General features: G+C 45.2%; 2 protein-coding genes across 17 annotated transcripts in view; both read right to left on the bottom strand.

Annotated features, from left to right (window-relative positions):
• The window catches only part of LOC109431392 (acetylcholine receptor subunit alpha-like), a 681,325-nt gene that overhangs the window by 550,047 nt on the left and 106,316 nt on the right, over positions 1 to 24,962 (bottom strand). The gene's annotated exons all lie outside the window — the stretch shown is intronic.
• Positions 17,154 to 19,449, bottom strand: LOC109421489 (uncharacterized). Of its 11 annotated transcripts, none has more exons than XR_009996800.1 (5): positions 19,134 to 19,449; positions 18,968 to 19,074; positions 18,811 to 18,910; positions 18,671 to 18,755; positions 17,154 to 18,614 (listed from the first exon to the last, which is right to left on the bottom strand). XR_009996800.1 is itself a non-coding variant. In XM_062847473.1 (3 exons), the coding sequence occupies exons 1-3, from the start codon at positions 18,955 to 18,957 to the stop codon at positions 18,383 to 18,385; spliced, it is 450 nt and encodes a 149-aa protein (XP_062703457.1). In that variant the 5' UTR covers positions 18,958 to 19,449; the 3' UTR covers positions 17,154 to 18,382. The 11 variants fall into 11 exon arrangements, 1 of the variants encoding a protein (XP_062703457.1); XR_009996799.1 differs by having other exon boundaries at positions 18,671 to 18,752; XR_009996797.1 differs by having other exon boundaries at positions 18,815 to 18,910.

Genomic DNA, 24,962 nt, shown 5'->3' with positions numbered 1-24,962 from the left:
ATTTGGGCAGGTGTACCTATTTTGGGCACTTGCCGCTATAACTAAGTCACTGGTGGCCGACTGGTTTGAATTTTTGTACGAAGTTAGATACTGTACGTGCCTAACTCCATACAGAATTTCAAAACAATCGGTTTCAAATTGACTTATTTATAGCGGCAAGTGCCCAAAATAGGTACACCTGCCCAAATGGTACAAGACCCTATCTGTCCGCTACCTGGTGATGATCGACCTGCGTCAAAACTCTCTTTCACCAACAATGTCACTCGCGAGATCTGAGGGCGCCCAATTTCCATTCAATGTTAGTAGGTGGGTGTTTTCTCCGTGGTGGCGTATAGGATACTCACTCTCACAAGCCACCGATTGAGACGTATGGCCTGTCAGCATGGGCAGTGTATGGATGATTAGGAATGAAACTCGGTTGAGCACTCATGAATGAAGCTGTCAGACATTGTCAGTTCTCACAACGAAGAACTGTAAATAACCATTTATATTCGGCTGAAAAACAGGCACTGAGACTTAGACTTACACTTAGCAACACTGCTCTTGAGGACTGCTGGAGTATAGCCAAAGCAGCCATCAACAACGTATCTGAGAGCACTATGGGATAGTTTTGGATTACCCGACGTTTCGGTCAGTTTCATTTGGCCTTTATCAAGGGAAAAATCACAAATTTGACAAATTTCCTGAATCGTGGAGGACGTGCCCCTGGAGATAAAAAATACACCAGGTGTATCATTGATAAAGGCCAAATAAAACTGGCCGAAACGTTGGGTGATCCCAAACTATTCATTTAGATTGACCCTAGACCGAGCTCAGCGAGGAGAAAGCCATTTCGAACTTGAAAATTGCAAAGGTCGTAAAGGGTATTGAAGCCCAACATTATTCATTCCACCGCTGAGATAAGCAAGTTTCCTCAGTCCTTATATTGGCATTGTAATGAATTCAGTTGATGCAATCCTTCACGGCAAAATCCAATATCCCACCGAAAATAATTGCATCTTATCCGCACACCCCCGAACGGATTGAACCCAAACATACATACGTATGCATATGCATTTCGCCATCAACACACATAGCACCGACAGCCGGGATTGAATCCCGATTTCATTAAACGAGCAGCCAGCAAGCAGCAAGTGCAACCTAGTAGTGCAAACCTCACGGGGGCACAGAGGCACGCCCTAATTTAAAATTCAGCTGATGATATCCACTTTTCTTCACTTATCCATTTCCGTTTCGGTTCGCTACACGTTACGTCCTCGGGTGTCGGTTGCGTGGGTTGGGATTGGGTTGAGTGGATGAATTTCCATAGCCACGGCACTGCGCTGCACTGGTGCTGATTCATGTGTTCAGCAGAATCTCTCATCCACTCCCACATGGTGCCGTTGCATGATGTGTGCTATTTAAGAGAGTACTGGGTAAAATGTATAACACAAGGGAAGGCTGCACTATAGCTTTTTGATGTTTATGACGACGTGAGCTTAGAAAGTTCAGCCCGGTACAACTCCTAGCTGTTGTTCATTCAATGCAAACATCCCACATTCAATGACGCGCTTCACACCATTTCCCTCAATAAAGCATGCTTCCAGAGTGTATGCAATTTTCCACATTCTCATCATTCCCGTCGAACACTTTCCGAAGAAAGAGGAACTGCACCAGGGGAGCCACCAGAGCAGCAAGATTATTTGACCATTGACCAACCGTAACATCCGGCCTGGATGTGGTGGGCGGCAGCATCAGCATTAGAAGGGACGTGGGCGAGTGGGTGGACTGGACAGTATTTGTGATTTAGGAAAATTAAGCTGCTCCTTATCCACAAGGCAGCAACAGCAAAGACAAAAGAGGCACCGCAACTATCTTTTTGACGATGGTTCTCTGTCTCTCGCTCCGTCGTTGGCGAACAAAGATTTAATGTTTACCTCGAATTCCGCACACATTTGTGCCATGTCAGGAATGCAGTCGAAACTAACAATGGAGAGGGCGTGGAGTGAAGTGTATGACCTACACGAGCGATTAGGTTACCCTGGGGGCACTCGGTTCTGTAGGTCTGGATACGATCGAGTAGAGTTTTGTCCTGGAACGATGGGACAATGATATTCAAACTATGCATAACTGGAGAGAAGCATCTACTGTCTGCTGCAGTCAGTGCAGAACTGTGCATGTATTGACTGAACCTTGTAGGAGGGATGTTTGCATAACTTTTTGGATGGCGGCATTCCGTTCGGAAGTCGAACATGTGTAGCCACTGTGTAACACGTGTACCCACTACTGCAGTAACGGGGAATGATGGGGCGTACCGAGAGGCATAAAATTTTAATTGTTCTGCCACCTACCCCGAGGGGGTTCTGGTTGCCACAGTGCTATGACGACAGATTAGCTCAGTTGGTTTGAATTGCATAGCTAGTAGTAACGTGGTTTCACAACATACATACTGGAGAATCAAATTAGTTTATCTTTCTAGCATATTGTTTTGTTATTGTTTTTGTACTGTGCTGTGAAACCATGGGTTTTCATATCTTGCAGCGCTGGTACTTGGTAAGTATTAAAGTTTTATCAAGTGCACCATGACACTCATCCTGGGCCGAGGTCAGATTCCTTCCCACGCCCTTGATTTCCTCGTTGAGGCTTCGTTGCATGTGCCCCTGGGCCTACCTCTTCTACGATGTACTGCCGGATTCCCGTCAAGCGCATGCTGGCGTACAACAGCACAGATTTCTCGTTGGAATTGAAAATTCGAATTTTTGTGCGTTGACTAATCTGATTCAATATTCATATATTTCTTGAACTCGCAAAAGCAGGCTTTTTTTTCGTTTAAACCATGAGAGGAAAATTTGCTCAACAGACACCCGAACAGGAAAGCCCGGGTAGTGTGGGATTAAGGCCGTCTTCTACAGCAAAAGTACAAACCAGGGCTACTCTCTCCTAGACCCACTAAACACATTCCTATGGTCGCCAAACCCTTCGTCTTTCCGGAACCACCAAGAAGACATTGCTTCAGAGTGGGGCTAGTGCACATCGCACCCTCAAGGATAACTGCGTAACCTACAGCAACCAAAATCGATTACAAGCCGTAGAGAATACAACATGGTTGCATGGTAGCGTGCCAGACGCCACAACAGCAACACTACCAGGATTTCCTCTCCGCGGCCACTTAATCGCTGTAAGGATCGATTTCGACCGCAGGGCACCGGTATGCAGCTTTTGTGGCTGTTCGAGCCCGTATGAAGTTGATCATACATATTAACTTATTTTCTCGATCAGCCTAGATAGCTGCGTAGTGTCGGTAGCGATTGTCTCAATTGGCTAAGAATAACACTACGGACCGCCTGTTCCGGTGGTAAGAGTCCACCAACAGGTGACCCCTAATTCATGGTGTGATGCGGCTTCATGCTTACCGTGCCTAGGAAAGAATGGCTAGGGGGGGTCTAATAAAAACCTAACCGCAAACGGAGCCTGTGGAGTACCAGGGCGCCCTCCACAGTATGCACTAACCGGAGCAATGGTGCAGTGAACCTTGTGTTTCTCCGAGACAATCAGCTGCCCTTCTTTAGTCTCACTTGAGGGTAAATAAGGGCGAGATTATGAAAATGTTGTTAATCAGTTCAAATTTTCACCTACATATATGGTTTCGCATTATGCGATTTACACAGTGTATTCTGTGTATCCTCGCCTTTGGCGTTTTCCAATCGATACCGATCTGGTTTTGTTGCTGCTGTTCTTTGTTGTGCTGTTGTTGCGAAGATTTTAATCTTGTCTAGTTTTGGTAGTGGCTACGGTTAGGATAGCTCAGATCAATCTTCAGCATAAAAAAACAGCAACAATCAATCTTTGCAGACTTATGCAAAATGGCACAGCCCAAGTGGCCTTGGTCCAAGAACCTTACCTCCGTAAGGGGAATGTCTATCTAGGAAACCTTGTGAACCCGGTGTTTGCTACTTTCAGTAAACATGAAAAGGCAAACTCGCGTGTCATGCCTTGAGCCTGTGTGCTTGTCAACAACGCAATCGTTGCTACACTTATCACTGAACTAACCACTAGAGATACGTCTATTGTTCGGTTTATTTACCGCATGACGAACCATCCCCTACGGATGCTTTCAAACACGTCATCGCATACTGTGCTTCAAAAGGCCTTCCGCTAATTGTTGGCAGTGTTGCTGATGCTCACCATATCATTTGGGGCAGCTCAGACATTGACTTGAGAGGCTCCAGTTTGATGGAGTATTTAAGTAGTACAGATCTTGCATTACTTAACATAGGCAACCGCCCAACCTTCATGGTATCTGCTAGAAAGGAAGTGTTAGATATAACGCTTTGCTCTGGTGGAATTACCACTACCGAGCTGACCAATTGACATGTATCAGATGAAGAATCTTTATCTGACCATCGCCACATCTTAGCAAACATTAAGTTTCAGGAATCCCCGGTCAACAAACTGGGATCTTTTTATTGATTTGGTTGCGGCCAAATTTCATGGATACTCGCCATCCATTATTCCATTATTCCGAATTTATTCCGACATTCCGAAATTTATTCCGACATTATTCCGAAAGTGGGTCGTGCGTCCTATGACGAAGCAAAGAGTTTCAGACCTATCAGTTTGACCTCTTTTCTTCTGAATTGCTTAGAACGCATTGTGGATCATCACATCCGTGATGTTCATCTGACCAACCTGCCTCTTCATGTGAACCAACATGCCTACCAATCTGGTAAGTTCACTGTGATTCTTGGTCATGGTATCTCTCCAATGATTTCCAATTGGATTCAACAAATGCTCAAAAACCGATATCTCTTCTCGACATTGCGTCTAGCAGGGATTAGGAAATTGAGTGTTTGTGGATGCCCCCAAGAGGGAGTCTTATCACCGCTTTTGTGGAATCTCGTAGCAGATACGCTATTGATGCAACTCAATAATAGCGGTTTTCCTACTTATGGTTTTGCCGACGACTACCTAACATTGTTAGTCGGTATGTGCATCACCACCCTTTTCGACCTGATGCAAAACGCCCTTGAGGTAGTTGAGGGTTGGTGTCGCCAATATGGTCTTTCGGATAATCCAAGTAAAACATCTATTGTTCATTTCATGGAAAAGCGAAACCGTGATGGTGTTCGACCTTTGCGTCTCTTTGATTCTGAAATTGATGTGACTGAACAGGTAAAGTATGTTGGAGTTATTCTTAATTCCAAGCTTTCCTGGACACCTCACATTAAGTACAGAATCAAGAAAGCTTGTATGACCTTCGGGCAACGCCGACGAACCTTTGGTACAACTTGGGGTCTAAAACATAAGTATATCAAATGGATTTACACAACTGTGGTTCGTCCAATATTGGCCTATGGATGTCTTGTGTGGTGGCAAAAGGGCGAAATGAGAACGGTCCAATCTAAGTTAGGCCATCTCCAAAGGCGATGTCTGAAGCGTTCTCTTCAACTCCCACGGCAGCGCTCGAAGCTCTCTTTGACGTTGCTCCACTACACATTCATCTCAAACAAGAAGCACTTTCTTGCACTTATCGCTTGTGGGTACTCGGTTTACTAGAGGAAACTCCTGTGAACCGCAGTTCAACACACACCTCATTGTTTCCACTTTTGGTGAATTGGGACAAAATTGTCCTTGCTCCAGGTGATCTTACAATTGCTTGTAATTTTCCATATAGGACATTTTCCACGAAATTTCCATCCCGGGAAGAGTGGACATCTGGATATCTGGAAAGAAGTATTTCAGACAGCCTCGTATGTTACACTGATGGCTCCCTTCTCGAAGGTCGAGCAGGTGCTGGTGTTTATTCTCGTGAGCTAAGGCTGTATATTAGTCTTATTCACTTGGTATACACTGCACCGTTTTCAGGCCGAAATCTTTGCTCTTATGTGCGGAGTTCAATCGACTCTTTAGCAGCACGTAATGGGCAAAGTAATATACTTGTGTTCAGATAGCCAGGCTGCTAGTAAAGCACTTGCTTTGGCTAACTCTAGGTCGAAGATAGTTATTGCTTGTCGAACTCAAATCGAGGAGCTTGATTCAGCAAACGTTGTTCATCTTGTATGGGTACATGGCCATTCCTCCATCGCTGGAAATGAATTGGCTGATGATATAGCTCGCACTGGAGCATCACATGACTTCATTGGCCCTGAGCCATCTATTCCGATATCGAAGTGTTGGGTAAAGCTTCGGATTGACACCTGGGCTGCCACTCAGCACAAACAATACTTGAATTGTTTGGAGTCATGTGGTCAAACAAAATTGTATTGTACTAAGCCATCTCCAAGGGTTGCAAAGTATCTTACAAATTTGTCAAAGCAGAATTGCAGCATTCTGGTCAAAGCATTGACTGGCCACTGCCGACTCAGCTATCGCATGGCGAATATTCAGCAAGCTGATTCATTTGGCTGTGATAGCTGTGAATCCGATTATGGAAATTCGTATCATTTGATATGTAACTGATTTTGCGCAACTGCGTTTCCGAGTATTCGGTAAACACTTATGAAGTGAAATTGACATCAGAAACCTGAATCTTCAGGATAGCTGTGGTAAACAGCTATAGGCTCTCTTTCGCTTAAGGCGTTATTACAGTGCTCTTTTCAGGGCGCTGTTTGAACCCATTGCGGTACGCTTATGTGTTAGTACCCTCTTCCAGGGTATTTTTTTTTTCCTATTTCCCTACCTGTCCTTATCCCCATCCTTATCCTTATTTCCTTCCTCTTCCCTCAGGTAGATGATGAAATAGGCTTTTATTATGGCGATGGCACAAATGTACCAAATGGAGTATAACGTGCCTCTGGAGCCGTTTTGCTTATACCTGATACCATCTGCACTCCGTCGTAGATGGTACACAACACCTTCCGTTCGAAAGCTCCAAGGGCGTGTTGGTTCTCTGCACGTAAGGTCCATGCTTCGTGCCCATAGAGAACTATCGGTCTAATCAGCGTTTTGTAGATAGCAGTTAACTTCGTGTGACGGTGAACTTTGTTCTATCGTAGAGTTCTACGGAGTCCAAAGTAAGCTTAGGATTCCTGCCACAATGCGTCTCTGAATTTTTCTGCTGGTGTCATTGAATCGAAAATTACAAACCCTGGCAACACCAGCAGCTCCTAAAATGTCACTGCTTCCAGTGATGGGATTGGAACCGTTTGCAAGCGTAGACACTTTCGGTCCGTATGCAGTGAAGATCGGACAGAACGCGGTTAAGTGGTGGATTGGCCAATTCACTAGCCTTACCGTAAGAGTCGTTTATCTAAAGGTAATTGCCAATTTGACCACCGATCGCGCAACGTGGCTACCGTCACGAAATACATTCCTACATCGGTATGAACTTCGTCGGAGCTATTCGAGAACTACAGGAAGGAACCACTAGGATTCGCACTGAGTTGTTATTCAATACGCCTTCACAAATTGCCACACTAAGGGGATTTTCAATCCTCCAGTCGCGCCTCACATGGGAACTTACTTTGAATCTTACATTTTCTTTAGGCTTAGCCTAGTACATAAAACAAATGGCATAGTTTTCAACTTTGTCCATCATCATTTTTGACTGACGGTGCCTCTCTGACAGCCCATTGGATGCATTGTGGTGCTTGAGTTATCATCGGCGTGCTATGCGAAAAACAATCATTTAGGATGAGCATTTGTCGGTAGCATTTGCCTGACCAATACCAATAGTCGAAACGTATGTTTCACTAGTTTAACCGCTACCATGAGAGTAATTTACACAAAAGCTTTCCTATTAAATGGCATATCCCAAATAAACGCTTGCCACTTAAAATAATCTCATTTCCACCACTTCCAACGCCAATCTTATTAAACATTTAGCACCATTAGGGAAACTGCTAATTTCACCTCAGCACCAGAATCGATAATGCAGCTGGTTGCACCAAGTCTTACCGCTCTGTCAACAATTCCGTACGTGACACCAATATCACACCGGAAATCGCTCACCAGGTATGAACTGCAGCGTCCAATGTGCCAATGGCAATAATAGCTTGCTGCACACCTTCTCGTCCTCCCAACCATCGCCATGGTGGTAATGTCGAGATTATTGGGTTAACCTAATCAAGAGGGGAAATAATGCAGAATTAAGGAGTTGGCTTCGGAGCAGCATATGGCACGGCGATGAACCTAGGAATTAATAGTTTAAATTCCAACCGCATTGTGCCGGCAGGTATAGCATATCTGGCTTTTGTGGTTTTCAAGACACGTCTACTTAGCGGCACCATCGCCAGACAAAAGACGGTGCCTCGGAAGATGGTTCATACTTGATTGCCGAGGAGAGTTGTTGCCTGAATTATGCGGTAGCAGGTGGCGCATTCAATATTTCAGAGGACATCTAGAGAATTGAGCGTTGTACTAGTAATACATTACACGTTGTATTCGTCTGTTTGAAACATTTCCAAAAAAAAATATCTGTTGAGTTTCATGCCTCGCTTTATGGAGACTTACTGTATAGCATTTGAAACACTAGAAAGCTAGTGATGATGCAATTGGGATGGTGATTAACAATTAAAGCATTGCCATTTAACCAACGCTTAAGGCAATCGTCATTTGGGGTTTAGCGTAGTTGACAAGCTTCAGCCTTCTAATAGACATGGCACGGTTCATTCACTAACTTTATAGAGCTAAGACTTGTCCTTTTTGACACCCTCCCATCCTTTTGTAATGCTGCTTGCATGGATGGATTCTCTTTTTTGTTGTAGGAATCGTAATACAATGAGGTAGATCCCCACACCTCTTTCAGCATTATAAAATTTGAGAATGGACCCTAATCTAAACAGATCCATGCCACACCAAAACCAAAAACCCTAGTGCGTATAAATTCCAGAGAACTTCAACTGCAAATGGCTGAACGAATAGATTATTTGAGTAATGATCTCAATGGGTACGATACAAACTGGCAGCTCTCGGAATGCTAAACAAATTTATGACAGCATTACTAAATGATGGGGAAATATCAGATTATTAAAGTTTTCCGCCCCGAAAGTAGAAAATTTATACCGGTAGTTTTGGCGCAGTAAGTTCCAAAACAAAATGAATAAATTACAGCTCATAATGATGCACGGCACGGGGCAAACGTGGAAGCTCTCCACACGAACTATGTATGTAACTACCCTTCACTCGAACCGAACCCAACCAACGAACGACGGGCGACCACAAACTCGTGCACTTCTTCACGTACAACCCATACGACCAAGTGCATCTGCGTGCCAACGCATTTACATATTTATGAACGCCTTTTCAACTCCAGTCGTTTGTTCGAATTGTGACGTGTGCGGGGTTTATGCACCTACGGCGGCGGCGGGGAAGAAGCTGTCTCCGCCAGGACCTCATCTAAATGTATGAAGCTGTGTGAAAATTAAAGTCGAAACACGTAATTTAGTTTTGAAGGGGTGTTGGGAGGTGACTGGTCGGGAAGTAAAAGTTATTGGAATAGAAATTCAGCACATCCAATAAACGCCCAAATTTTGATGAGTTCATTAAAATGTGCGATGTGATGGTGATTTCTTTGTAAATATAGCCAGTGAATCAGTTAAAGAGTGTATTGCGTCGATTAACGGGAGAAACCATTCTGGACGTCGAGCGGAAGAGGAAGAAGAAAACACCGCATGTCGAAGAGAACAGGGACGCCAAACCAAGAAGAAGTAAAAGAGTAGGTGCCATGCTCGAGAAAGGTGGCGCGCCCGTCATCAAGACCGAACAGTCCAAGTAGTCGAACGTCTTGAAGGCGCTGCAAAGCGACGCCAAGCTCGTGGATCTGGGAGCCGAAGCGCGTAGTATCCGACGTACTCGTACGGGCCAGATAGTTCTGGAGCTGAAGCGCGATAAGGAACCCAAGGGCGCCGCCTACAAAAGTTTGGTGGAGGAGGTCCTTCGCGAAGGGGTAGAGGTGATGGCTCTCACACAAGAGGCGACTCTGATGGTGAAAACCTAGACGAGGTCACCGAAATGAAAGAGCTCGTCACAGCACTGCGGCAACAGTGTGAAGTGTTGATGGCCGCCGCAACCGTTAGGGTACGGACGGGGCCGGCAAGGACACAGATAGCTTTGGTTCAGCTACCTGTGGCGAACGGAAAAAAGTCCGTTAAAGTAGGGAGGACAAAGGTAGGCTGGTACGTATGTCATCTGATATTCCACGAGCCACCAGAGGTTTGTTTCAGATGTCTGGAACCAGGACACAAGTCACAAGCAAAGGCTCTGACAGAAGCAAATTATGCAGGAGATGCGGTACCAAAGGCCATAAGACACAAGGCTGCACGAGTCCATCCATTTGTCTGATTTGCACCAGGAAATCCGCAAACAACAGGCATCCAACGGGTGGTCCAATGTGCCCGGGCTTCAAGCAAGCCGCAGTGAACAAATCACAATGCAGCTGAACTTGAATCACTGTGACGCAGCTCAGCAACTGTTTGTCAGGCGGTTTCGGAGTGAGGGACGGATATCGCCTTCATAGCGCACCCATACTGATTACCCGCCGTCACCGGCAATTGGGTCGGTGGATGGGTCCAGAAAATGACAGCTATACCGACGACGGGTAAATACCCCGTCCAGGAGTTGGTGTCTACAACTTATGAGGGCATTGTTGTCGCCAAAGTAAACAGGGTCTTCTTCTGTAGCTGTTATGCGCCGCCGCGGTTGTCGATCAAGCAGTTCACGCAGATGCTGGACTGTATGACGATCTGCTGCTAACAGGGCGAAGGCCGCTGGTGATAGCGTGGGGTAAGATCCTGCTAGAAATACTGGCCATACCTGGCTCATGTCGGTACCAAGGGTACCTTTAGTCGAAACGGTGCGGTGTCGATAATTGATGATACCTTTTGTAGTCCTGTCCTAACAAGTAGTTCGAACTGGAGAGTAGATGATAGCTACACTCACAGCGGACACCAGGCGATTTGCTACAGTATCAACTACAACAACAGCAAGCGGCGGGTAGAGGAAGAGGCAACTAGGCCAAGGCCCAGCTCTCGCAGGTGGAAGACATCATATTTCGACGAAGGGGTATTTAGGGAGGCGCTCCTCCGTGAGCAAAACCTACTTGGTATAGTCGACTAGTAGCTGTTAGCGGTGATCTCGCGTGCGTGCGATTTGACCATGCATAGGCGAGTCCACCCTAGAAATAGGAGACCACCAGCTGATGAACTCAAGCGATTGCGGACCTGTGCCGCGCCTGCCTACGGGCTAGGTGGTGGATGCAGCGAGCACGATCTGAGGCAGAGCGAAACGAACGGCGGGAGGTGTTCGCTGCTGCAAAAGCCGCACTGAAGACCTAGACGAAGGCAAGCAAAAAAGCTTGCTTCAAGGGTCTGTCAGAGTGCCAATGTGAGTCCGTGCGGTGATGCCTACAGGATCGTGATGGCCAAGACGAGAGGTGTAATGGCTCCTACAAAACAATCTGCAGAGATGTTCGAGGGGATCATCGAGGGGCTTTATGGGGACCAGTATGCTTGATCGACACGGCGGGGAAGGTGCTCAAATAGATAATTCTCAATCGAATATTGAGGCACACCGAGGGCGAAAATGGCCTCTTGAGTAGCCAGTACGGCTTCCGGAAGGGGAGGTCGACTGTAGACGCTATCATGTCGGTAACAAGCAGAGATAGCGCTCCAACGTAAGAGAAGGGGGATGCGCTACTGTGCGGTAGTGACTCTGGATATAAGGAATGTGTTTAATAGCGCCAGTTGGTCAGCTATTGCCGATGCGCTCCTGCGTCTGGGGATACCCAGGTACCTGTATAAGATTCTCAGAACTTACTTCCAGAATCGAGTACTAGCTTACGACACAGAGGTGGATCGAAAGTGCTTCCACATAACCTTAGGAGTCCCGCTAGATTCAACCCTGGGTCCGGTGTTATGGAATTTCATGTACGACGAGGTGTTGAGGTAAGAATTCCCGATGGAGGAGATCGTCGGCTTTGCTGACGACATTACGCTGGAAGTCTACAAGTGAATCGATCGAAGAAGTGAAGTTGACTACTACCCACTCGATTAAGGTGGTGGAGACGTGGATGAGATCCAAGAAACTGGAGTTGGCTCACCACAAAACTGAGGAGGTGGTTGTGAACAATCGGAAGTCGGAGCAGCAAGTGATGATCAGTGTAGGCGATTGCACTATCACATCGAAGCGCTGCGATGTACGCCAGTAAGCTAAAGCTTCTGGATAGGCTCGCTACGTCCATACTAAGGTTTGGGACACGGTGCAAAGTACCGAAAGCGACCGTGGTAAGCTGGCAAGTACTTAGAGGCTGATGTGCCTGAGGGTTGCGAGCACGTACCGTACCGTGTCAAACGACGTGCTTTGCATCATCACCAGTATGGTGCCTATCGACATCAAAGGACCCATAGGTTGACAGCGAGGGTATTTGGATTAATAGATGCCGTGGGGAAGTAGCATTCCACCTGACACAGGTCCTTTCAGGCCATGGTTGCTTCCGACAGCATATATGCCGTTTCGGGCATGCGGGTTTTTCCGAATGCCCTATTTATGCTAGTTCGGAAAAAACGGCGGAACACGTATTGTTCGTGTGCCCGCGTTTTCGCACAATGTGTGACCGCCACATGCGGAGAGAACACAACTCCGGACAATCTTGTCCAGATGATGTGTAGGGATGAGTTTGGCTGGAATGCCGTGGATATCGCTCACATCATCTTGGAGCTACAGAGGAAATGGCGCGTGGACTCGGAAAATGGCTAGTTCAGATGCAGTACAAGATGTGATCCAGGAGTTCGGAGTCGGCTTCGTAGGTGATACCAGTGCATTGTGGTCGAAATCGACCCTTACAGCGATTAAGTGGCCGCAGAGAGGAAGTCCTGGTAGCGTTGCTGTCGTGGCGCTGGACTACTGGGTTAGATTTGAGCCCGCAGTTGGAAACGCGTCAGCAACCTTCTGATGCAGCTGATGGGGCCTGTAGGGCAGTGATACCGTTGCATTCAGCATGTCAGATCTGGTTGCATGTAGGCATCAGTTCTTGATGTCTGCAAAACAGTTCGGCGCGGGTGTGCGGTTGATCCTGTCCGCCTTCCGTCGAGGACAAAGGGAGTGGTAACGACCACTCGGGAAACTAGCTAAGCGCCAGCACGCTATCGTGATGGACTCTTCAGAACGAGTCATCGATGTTCGTTGCTGCAGACTACGCAGCTAACCTTGAGGGTGCGACGTGCACTAGCCCCTCTTTGAAGCAATGCCTTCTTGGTGGTTCCGGAGACACGAAGGGTTTGGCGACCATAGGAATGTTGTTGGCTTTTGCTGTAGAAGACGGCCTTAACCCCACACTACCCGGACCTTCCTGGTCGGGTGTCTGTTGAGCAGATTTTCTCCCTATGGTTTGAAAGGGGAAAACGGTCTGTTCAAAAGCAGTTCAGAAATTCGTAGCAAACCGCAAAACTTTTGAGCATTTACGAGGCACGGTAAACGACTCTCCTACTTGTTTAATGGTTACTATGATATATTACAATATACTCCAGTTTTTGCTGTGATTGGTGTTATCTACCTGTGGTGATGAGAGCTACAAAATGCTCCAAAAATCATGTATGTACCTATATCAATGATCCTTTTTTCGGCAAACAACTTGAAGCACCCTCATCCTGACACCATCACACCATAAACGTGCTCTCGTGTCCGCATAAGTCTATATACCTGCATTACAGAATTTCATTGTACCGGTGTGTAACGATGGCACATAAACGATTCAATTAACGGAGTACCACTACTGCTGCTGTTGACCCTGTGGACAATGTGGAAGTTTGGGCGCTACATATAATTTCATTTGTGCTTCATTTTTTTCGTGTTTCAACAATCAAGTGGTGGAACCGGGTGTTAAAACAACAATTAAAGTATCATAAAGGTGATTGCATCGTGTGTCACGAAGAGCACTTGTAGACACAAGTTCACAGGAAAAGTGCCTTGTTCGCAATATGGCGTAAATTGTTTCTGGGTGCCCGTACTGCCGTTACGATTATGGCTGTATTAAGTAGTATTCGCTGTTTTACATCGAACATCGGTAGAAGGATAACTAAAATTATTCAATTTGAAGGTTTCAATAAATCTTGAAGTACATACTTGAATTTGCATCCAGCGATTGAAGAGATGACAATTACCTGAAATGACAGAAAAAATGTATTGATTATTTAATTGCATTAGAAAATGTTTATCTCTAATATGTGTGAGAAACCATCCTTCGCAACAATGTTATTCCAAAAAGCTACATAGTGTTTGTCGGCTATCCTTCAATCTGTTGAAACATCATCAACCATAATCAGGCCTCGAGGAGCTTGACACGCGGCCGGCATCTACTGGAGCAACTGTGTGCACATCCGTACTACAAACAACACACCATACGGTCCAGAGCAAAATCATGGAGCCACTTTCGCTCCAAACCCTCCGGTGCGGTAAATAGTCACCGTCGTCGTCGACGACAGCGTCATTCTCGGACAAACAAAGCCCGCCACCGATGTTACGCCGCGCTGGCTGCCGGAGGGATGTTATTCTGCGAAAATGGCTGGATTAAGAACACACGACCGGCAGCTGAGGCCTGCCTTCTGTTTTTTTTTCTTCCGTCCAGTGCGTAAACCCATCCGAACCGTTGACTGGCGGGATTATATAACTTTATCAAATCTATTTATCATTCTGGCTCTTGTTTTTAATCGTAGCCTTCGGTGACCGCGTTAGCAAGAGTAATGGTCCTCTTGTGCTCGGTTTGCGCTTCCGGAAGTAACGAAAGATTTACGGTAGGGGTTTCCATACTCGAAAACAGCTCCAGCGGAACAGGAGAACAGAGAAACAAACACTAAGAAATTCGCGGTTGGACGATTTGTTTTAGGCGACAGCTACTCTGGGTAGTAAATTTTGGGGAAACCGGTCCAATGTCAAAATAACTAATGGACATCATTAGGTACAAATGTTTAGAAGTCTAGTACCGTAAACCGGGGTCAAATTGATCTCCGGGTCGAAATTGATCAGACGTTTTTCAGTTAGATCAAGCATACTTTAAATAGTTTCCTTCCAAGTATCGTGATGTAGGAATCTATACTAAATGATACATGTGAGAAAACTATTTAAAACATACTCCATCTAACGGAGCGGCGCTGGTTTACAACAGCTCAAGGCCGTCAGTACCCCAGTGCTCTCCCATCCCTAGGGCGAACTTGCCTAGGAATGGTGACATCAATATTTAAGTAGACAACTACTTCTTAGAGATTCCTCTTGTATCCAATTACATAAGTTAAGTAATCATCTGTAGGCTATACGAGAATGATACATGATTAGTTTTTGATGTTTTTATTCAATAGTTTTCCTTTTTTAGCTACTTACCTCAAGTTTTCAGCCTTTTATTTTTTTCGTAAGTTTAAACTAAGTTTTTTTTTAAAGGAACAATCAATTCTGTGCGCGTGTAGAGAAACTGTAAATTCAATTTTCACGAGTCATTCAAGTCCATCTACTCCTGTTCTGTTTTGATTCAGGGTCGGTTGTCAGACATCGATCTGTCGAAATGTCGATTAGACAGGCAGGTCTAACGCAAAGATACAACAGGGGTGTCAAGCAAGGGCTAGAGTTATTCGCCGTCACATAACCCCTCCCGTGATCGCCTATGATTGTCTAGAGCTTGTTCACCACTTTTAACGACGTCGAGCAACGCCAACTTCACTGCTGGCCTACGATGCACTCCTCAAGCTGTTCGTACGAATGTAGCCGAGTCTTACCATCGGCACCTGGAATTACCTTCTGCACACCTCCCCTTATCCATTGGTTTCTCATTTTTCCATTAACCACAAGTACCCGATCTCCAACTGCAATATCCCTCACGTTGTCAAACCACTTGGATCGCCTTGATATGACTGGCAAATATTCTTTGAGCCATCGTCTCCAAAATCCATCGGCCAAATGCTGCGCCCACTTCCAGCTGCTTCTCAAGGTCGTTCGGCATTCTGTTAACAGCACCGGGAGTTGCTTTACTCCACTAGAACTCCCCAATAAATAGTGTTTTGGAGTTCAAGACTCTTGATCAGCCCATTCCACAGGAATATAGGTTAATAGCCTAGAGTTTACAATTCCCTCGGCTTCAATTATTCCACCTTTTAGCATTGCTTCGGTCTGTTTCACTATTACTGGTGATTACTCAGCAATGAAGCCATTCTTGGTGTTTCAGGAAACGCCTTTCGTATACGGCATCGCGTACAATTCTTGGCTTCTTTTGCGACTAATGCATCCTACCGTACGATGAAGCCTTTCCCAATTACCATTACATTACATCTAAAACTATTTCGGGTTTGATACCATGGATCTAGTCTCCAGTTAGCTTAGTGGTTAAGGCTATGGATCGCCAATCCGGAGACGGCGGGTTCGATTCCCGTTCCGGTCGGGATAAATTTCTCGACACCCTGGAGCATAGTGTATCATTGTACTTGCCTCACAATATACAAATTAATGCAATGGCAGGCAAAGAAAGCCCTTCAATTAATAACTGTGGAAGTGCTCAAAGAACACTAAGTTGAAGCGAGGCAGGCCAAGTCCCAGTAGGGACGTAGAACCACAAAGAAGAAGAAGAAGACCATGGATCTTACAGGATCCGATTAATTCCGTAGTAGTGCCTGATTCATGTTGCTGCTTTGGTCATGTATCCTCTGACTGACGTAGACATTTTGGAGCTTGGAACCATACGCTGCTTTTATCAAGATCCGGTCCAGTACCCCACTTCGTTGCTATTTTTTATTCCTGTTCGGGTTTGTCACTGCGACCAGTTTTTAGATCTATTGTGACATTACTCGTATCCTTAGTGTAGTGCATGTCGCATTACTCAATTGCCATTGAAGGGCATTAAAGTATCGATTTTGATATAGTTTTTGTTTTGTTTTCTTTGGTGCTTCAGGAGCAATATAGAAAACAAAACAAGAGTACTGATAATTGCCCATGCATCGGAAACCTAGCATCAACCTTGTTTTACTGCTAAATTCTCCCCAGTAGGAAGTTTAGGACCCGGGTTTTAACATTAGCAGCAATACCATTCCAATAATGGAACATATGTTCCATATGCTAGTATGTTCCTTGCAGTCTTCGAAGAGTTAGTACATACATGGATCCCTAACCAAATTTGATGTCCTTTGCCTCAAGTTTAGCCTCGAACGGTGAGGTTTTTAATAATCTGCAAAGTTGGTTAACTTAGTTTTATTCAGAGACCGCAAGCCACCACGATACCAGTGACAAGGACTAAATACTATGATTCCTTGAATTGCCAGAACGCATATTCCAAAATTGGAAAAATAAGACGACTAGGGTTCGGTAGATTTTACTCCCTAACGCAACACGAAAAGGTGATCTACCCACGTTACGGGCTCCGTTAACGATCGAGCATCTTTGAAACCCCCTCAACCATTCATCCCTCAGCACGGATCGCCTGACACCTTGGATTGGGGTTCCCTGCTTGGTGGACTTTTACCCCCGGAACAGGGGGTCCGTAGTGCTATTCTAATCCGGCAGCTACACGGGCAACTTCGTTGCTAAGTCAGCTACATTAACTCCATTTGACATCCACCGTTATTCGGCTGATTCAGTTGTAGACAGTATCTCTGCATCACGGAACCCTTCGAACTGGAGGTGTTTGTTTCATGTTCGTTTCATAAGATATTAGTTGTCCACTCGCCCACTGTATAATATACACATTGAAACCTCCGTTCGGGTAGAACCCATTTAGGTAAAATCTTTTAAGGTCCCTTCATTTAGGTAACTTTACCTAAATGGAATCTGATTGTGTTCAGAGCAGTTGGAGTGTTTTAGGTTAGGGATAAGGTTGGTTTACGGGAAATAAGTTGCGAATGGAGCTTAGGGCGTGCTCAGGGGAGAGCGGGGGGCGTTTTGGGACTGTTTAAGGTTTCCTATAAACTTTCTTGAGCATAAGTCATCCAATCTACATGCAAAATTTTTGTGCTTGAATGATTTAGTGGCAGTCATGCTCACACAACCTCATGCAACTGTGTGCTGAAAAGTGGTAAGTTCAATGTTTGTTTAAGAATTGTTAGCTTACTGCATACCTTCCCACCACGGTGTGTAAGGAATACGCCAAATATCACAACGTGCAACCCAAATTTATAGCATTCTTACATATAATTTATTGCCCATTTTAGAGCCTAGCTTTCCCTACGCTTGCTTCTTAATATTAATGCATCGTTTTACAAAGTCTATGTATAGTTCGCTCACCGACCGTTGGATCGACTTTTCGACCGTTTTCTCTCATGCGCCCTCAACTGTGCCTTCTGGTGACGTGCCGGACCGTTGGCCTCTATTTGGCCGGCAGGAGCGAGGTAGACCGTGCTGCTCTGTTGGACCTTCTGGAGCGAGCGGGACCTCGAGCATTCATTTGGCCTGCGGTTGGTTTGGCGCACCGCACCCCGGGTTGCGTTGACTCGGGGCCTCACCAGAAAAGCTTGTCTTCCGATGCCCTTCCAATTCCCGCGGGTGCCCTACCGTGTCCTCTCCACTGGATCTGAGTTGACGCTATCGTCGCGGGCGACCGATGGCTGAGGGATTGCGTACCGAGGTGTTCGAAACGTCGCGCTGTCTGAACTAGGGCCAATTCGGATGTGCTCGCCTGCTTCGCTTCTTGGAGGTTACGCAGTCGCAATCTGTGGGGTACAAACAAAGCCCTAACGAATCCATCCATTAGCAGAAGGTTCCGTCAAACTGAAACGGCGTTTCTTACCCTGTGACGGGGCTGCTTGTTTGTTCGGGTTCCTGCACTAGAATTTGACCCGCCCGTTCGACGCTTGAAGATTGGAGTGAATCTGCTGGAAGGAACGACGGTCTTATTGTCTGTCGCGGAGTTGGAGTATTATTCCGTACCTACCACTCACAATCCACGTGACAGTGCGCCGGCGGAGATTTCTGGGCGATCGGCAGTTGTCTGCGAAACACGAAGTAAGGGACCGGAGTACTGATATTCCTGTGGTGCGGCAGGTTTTTAATACACGAACTGTAATACGCTATCATTTGCACTTACGTGTTGCACCAAAAGGTGAAGCTCAGTCTGCCTTCTAATCCCACGTACTTCGTACTCCGGCAACTAACTCGCGGACTCCCGATCGTTCCCTATGGAGCGAGATTCGTCTGCCGAGAAAAACACAATTAGACACCAAGATTCCTCACGTTTTTATGCCCGCACTCACAAGCTTCGGCCAACAATGGCTTATTCTGTAAAGTTGAACACTCGGCCTCCAGAAATCTGCTCCCCGGCTGCTATGACTGCGTCCGTTCACTCCGTGCGTTTTTTCGGTTCTGTCGCACTCTTTTCTACCACACGGCGGAAATGGCTTTTGTCTCGACACGTCACGGCACTTTCGCAATATAATTTGGGACCAGGTTTAGTTTTCAAGCTAGTTTAGGTCTACTGGTCGGTGTTTGTTTTGGTTGGCTTTGGATGGCATACACTTAAACAAATTAATCTACTAGTTTCTTATGATAATTGCCTGATTACGTAACAGAATCTCTAAGAGCTCCTTTGAGTATACGTCATCGTATTTACAATCGTAAACAGTCAAGAACGTCTTGAATCACTTCTGAAACCGCCTGAAAAGTTTATGAAACGCTTCAAAGCGCCGCTGAAATCTCCCTGAAGTTCACTTAAGAGCAGTGATCCTAACTGTATTTTCAGAATGTGTAGGCCCCCTTAACCCCCCTCAAAACAAGCTGTAATTCTCCTACGATTATTCAAAACCCCCGAAATCCCTCTAAAACCCCCTTCGACCCTATGTAACGCACCTGAAACCCTCAGAAACCTCCGATAACGTATATGTAACGCCTAAGTAACGCCTCTGCAACTCGTCAAAAATCCTCGGAACCTTTCTAAAATGCCTTTGATATCCCCCTAAAACCCTCTCGGTCCCCACGTAAAGCAACTGAGGCCGTATAGTATAGTACGTATACACTAGTATGGTACACGTTTGTATGGAAAAAATAAATCCTCGCTCCAGTCGACTTTTTTGATTCCATTTAGGTCCCATATGAACTGTGCAAAATTTCAGCGCAATCGGTGAAACTATAATTTAGCGCAAGCGGTTCAAAGTTTTCATAGGATTTACTATGGGAAAAGTTACATTTTCAGATAAAAATTCCCAGAGGTCGCCTCTTGTCTCCTTAATTCAAATCGATCAACGTTTCTTGTAGGAAAATCATTTATGAAACTTTCCTTCGAAGACCGCAAAACGATTGAATGCTTGTGGAAAAAGTTATTGATTTATTAACGATTAGTGATCCAACGAACGGCTTTTTGTTTTGATTTATCAGCAGCACTGCTGCTGCCGTTGCTGCATGGGGTGGCGGGTGGCATCACCACCCCCAGAAACAGCAGCAGCTACAGTGCTGCTGATAAAACAAAACAAAAAGCCGTTCGTTGGATCACTAATCGTTAATAAATCAATAACTTTTTCCACAAGCATTCAATCGTTTTGCGGTCTTCGAAGGAAAGTTTCATAAATGATTTTCCTACAAGAAGCATTGATCGATTTGAATTAAGGAGACAAGAGGCGACCTCTGGGAATTTTTATCTGAAAATGTAACTTTTCCCATAGTAAACCCTATGAAAACTTTGAACCGCTTGCGCTAAATTATAGTTTCACCGATTGCGCTGAAATTTTGCACAGTTCATATGGGACCTAAATGGAATCAAAAAAGTCGACTGGAACGAGGATTTGATGTTTGTCCCATACTAGTATACACGCTAACGCGGCTCAGCACTAAAGTGCATAATTTCCAGACTACACCAAAAATGTGTAACCCTTGCACATTTACAAAATCAGCTCCAGTGTCCGCAAAATCGTTAAATTCGCAAAAATTTTTGTACAACAATCTAGCTAGGTTTACAAGTGACCTTGGAAAACAAAACAAAAATATCGACATTTCGCATCTAGACGAATGTACGAGCTGTTTTTGAGAATGTGTAACTGTAACACATTTTTGTGTGGTCTGGAAATTATGCACTTATGAGTAGGGCTTACACATTTTAGTGTTGAGCGGTTTTACTGTGTAGTTTGTTTACAATGAAATAGAAAAATAAAGTCAAAGTTGCATTACTTAATTAGTCAATGATAAAAAATGATAAACTGAGGATCCATAACACGAGAAAGGCGATTGTAAAAAGTGTCCCTAAGAAAAACGGTAATGTTCTTGTTCAGCATTCCTAATTTCACTACAATTGTGTTTTTAAAATGAAATTATCAATATTGCTTGATGATCTTTTCGAGCACCCTGGGGATCAAGCATATTGGTCTATATGCCGACGGGTCTCCGGGTGGTTTTTCTGCCTCTGGCAGTAGCACCAGGCTCTGCCTCTTCCGAACTTCTGGGAAAACTCCTTCATTCAGACATTAGGATCATGACGCGGAAAAAGGCCCTCGATGATTCCCTCCAACATCTCTGCAGATTGCTCTGTAGAGCCATTACACATCTCGTCTTGGCCATCACGATACTGTAGGCATCACCCCACTAATTCGCATTGGCACTCTGACAGAGACCCTCAAAGCAGGCCTTTTTGCTTGTCCTTATCTCGCTCTTCAGCACGGCGTTTGGAGCTGCGAATACCACCCGCCGTTCGTTTTGCTCTTCCTCAGATCGTGCACGCAGCATCCGTCAGCTAGGCAGGCGCAGCGCAGGTTCGCAATCACGTCGGTGGACTCGCCTAGGCATCGCACGCACGCGAGAGCACCACTACCAGCTCGTCGCCGTCTAACCCAAGTTGGTTTCGCTCACAGCGGAGCACCTCCCTAAATACCACTTCGTCGAAGTATGATGTCTTCCACCTGCGAGGGCTTGTCCTTGGCCTAGCCGCCTCTTCCTCTACCCGCTGCCCGCTGTTGTTGTAGTCGATACTGTAGCGAGCCGCCAGGTGATCGGTGTGAGTGCAGCTATCGTATACTCTCCAGTTCGAACTACTTATTAGGACAGGACTACAAAAAGTAACTTCACTAATCGACTCCGCACCGTTCTGATTAAAGGTACTCATCGTATTGGCATTAGCTAAATCGACATCTAGTATGGCCAGTGTCTCTAGCTGGATTTGACCCCGCTGGTTCGTGAAACGGCTTCCTAATTCCACGGCGAGCGTCCATATATGACGCACTTAACCATTTGAGATATTACGCCAGAAGTCAAAATAAGACTATTAAAACACTTCTAATCATGAAATCCGTAGATCACCATTAGAGCTATTTCCCCTAGGCAGATAATAAAATGTTTTACCTAATCCGGGTCAAGATGACCCAAAAACCTTGTACAGCAGGAAATGCTTCGGTAGACATGCTTTAAAATCCTTCTGGATTAAGGTAAGGTAGACCTCTATGTTTTTGTTTCAACGCACCCGGGTCGGAAGAAAAATGGTGTGAACGGAGGCCCATTGTTTCTTTTTCTAAGAGATCTCTTTCCGAACTGAAGCGGCTCTCATAACAATCGAATCCACTTGCAAAGAGGGACTAGGTAACCGGAACGGAAAGCTTCGAGGGACACGCGCTTCGAGCCGTAAGCGAGGTGGCAACCGGCCCCCACCGGCCGTAGAAAATTAATGGATTTTTCGCTTGTCGCTGGTTGGCTAATTTCCTCTCGGTCGCCACCAGGCTGATAAGGAAACCAAAATGGATGTCCTTTTTCGGCACTTTGTTCCCGATGCCAGTGATGGGGCTGCCGCGCCGTCTGCGAAAGGTGGGTTTGAAGTATCGAGCCTCTCGAGGAAATTGAAAAGGTTAGACACCAAATGGGAAGAGGTTTATCACCGAAATTAACATTATGTCAAACGGTTGACAAATGTCCCGCAACTGACAAAGTGTCGTCCGTGGAATCATTTCGATTTTGAAGCTCCCGCAGAGAGGTGAATGAATGAGATGAATCGGTGGTAAAATAATACCACTGCTTGAACACAATGGCCAGCTGGGAGCTGTTGTTCTTTTGAGTGATTGAAAGAGGAAATTGACACTTGGACCGTTCTCAAATGGAGATTTTTAACCGAACAATCCATTATTCGAGATTGCGAGGGAAAGATATTTGCGACAAGGTTAGACACGAGATTCACTTAAGACCTCTTTGATTTTCTTCAACAATTCCACTAGAGAACAAAGCTGGTCTCTAAAATTGAATTCTCCTTGTTTGCGACTGCGAAAGTCTCCTATTTTTATCTGATTTAAATTAACTTACTTCGAACCACATGCACCGTGTAAAACTTGTCTGGATGTAGCCTTTTTAAAATTCATGCAAGGTACAAAGGAGTATTTTCCTCAATCAGACAATGAAGCAGCGAAGCGTATTCCTCAAGGAAAAACGCCCGGTTTCGGGTTTTGCAACAGGATGGATTCTCGTTCTGACGACGAAGCCAACTTTTCCTCGTACCTTTTGAAAATTGCTTTTTCTCGCTTTCAATTTAGTGACTTGGCACAATTTTATTTTGTCTAAAGTTTCCGCCTGTCCATGCATTACGACGACGACGATGGTTCTTGATTTTTGTTGTATCAATTCAGTGATGGAAAACAGTGAGGAATGCAGCTGAGTAGACACAAACGCAAAGCTATCCTACTCGTGAACAACAGAAGCCAGAATATATTCACACTTCCTTCACTCGCGAGCTAACGAAGCTGGTCGCACTCGTGATTGATTCGCGAAGCAGCTCTGAACATTTTTCAATTTTGTGAAAAAACGAATTTACACGGCCGACAGATTAACTTTTCAGGAACAATAAAGCACAAAACACTACTATCTGATAGATAATTGCTTGTTTTGCTATTAAAATCGCACAAAAATGCAATTCCCGCATCTCCACTTGTGCTTCGCGAATAAAAATTCATGAGTGTTTTTGTTTTTGTTTTGCTTCTTACTCGTGAAGCAAGCGGGTGCGAATAAACTCACACACGGCTTACTCTCGGCACCGTGAGTAAACCGTTTGTTGCTTTTACACTCGCGAGTTGATTCACGATGAGAGTGTTTCCATCTCTGTGTATCATTCACCGAGACCACGCTCGCGGTGGCGGAATGCTGCCGCCAGACGGTGAAGTTTACGAAAGTTAATGTGCCAGCAGGCTGCTGGTGCTGGTGGTACATGCATATCTTCACGGAGTATTTGCACCTGTTTTTTGGCACTACATCTGCCTGGTGTGCGATGTAATTTACTGGAACAGAAGAACAATAGCGGCATTGCTTGTTACCGGTTGTAATGTTGAATAAATTAGAAACTTGTTTGCCGAAGCATCATTAGAAGTGTTTGATTTGGTGGGAATATCTGCTTAGGAAATCACAGTGAGGTGCGATAAGCACGAATGCTGTTGACAATGCAATGCTGGGCGTTGTTCAACTTAATGAAGTATGCACTGCCAACAGCTAAAGCTATTTCGCCAACAGTTTACTATAATAGAAACCGGCAGTCACACCGTGAAATTAAATCGGAATCGCATACAAAATAACATTTGCCATTATTTAACGAACTTAAAGCTTTTCTATGAACGAACAAATCCAATTGACAAAGATTGCAAATGAGGGGTTTTTTTCTGTTCGGGTGAGCCACTGCGACCAGTATTTAGATCTTTTGTAGCATTACCCGTATCCTTAGTATTTAGTGCATGTCGTACTACTCCATTGTCATTGAAAGGCAATGAAGCATCGATGTCTGTACAGTTCCTGTTTTGTTATCCCAGAGGTGTAAGTAATCGATTGCGATGAAAAGGTCCCGTTATCATAGAGATTTAAATCTCAGTGAAAGAGCACCCCTAATCAAACACAATCCATTCGCATTCTGAGAAAAACAAAACGGTGGTACTATTTATCCATGCATCGGAATTCTAGCCCCATCCATGTTTTGCTTCTAGTTTAGTCCCAGGACAACAAAGGAAACCCCGGGACTTTAGGCTAGTTGCAAAACTCTGTCAAATTAGAGAATGTGTTCTGCAATAAGAATGCACGTGAGTCCTTGAATTACCAGAACTTAACAGTCCTTGAGAGGTTAGTACGCAATCAGATACGTGAAG

This window comes from Aedes albopictus, chromosome 1, assembly GCF_035046485.1.
Source record: "Aedes albopictus strain Foshan chromosome 1, AalbF5, whole genome shotgun sequence".
Taxonomy (NCBI): domain Eukaryota; kingdom Metazoa; phylum Arthropoda; class Insecta; order Diptera; family Culicidae; genus Aedes; species Aedes albopictus.
The sequence above is the reverse complement of the archived record's forward strand: the minus strand, read 5'-3'. Positions and strand labels throughout refer to the sequence as shown.

Coding starts and splice junctions, on each gene's coding strand:
- LOC109421489 (XM_062847473.1), bottom strand. CDS start 18,957: ATGATAGCGTATTACAGTTCGTGTATTAAAAACCTGCCGCACCACAGG. Junction 18,753..18,821: donor GGCGCACTGTCACGTGGATT/GTGAGTGGTAGG, acceptor TCCTTCCAGCAG/ATTCACTCCAATCTTCAAGC. Junction 18,615..18,670: donor ACAAGCAGCCCCGTCACAGG/GTAAGAAACGCC, acceptor TGGATTCGTTAG/GGCTTTGTTTGTACCCCACA.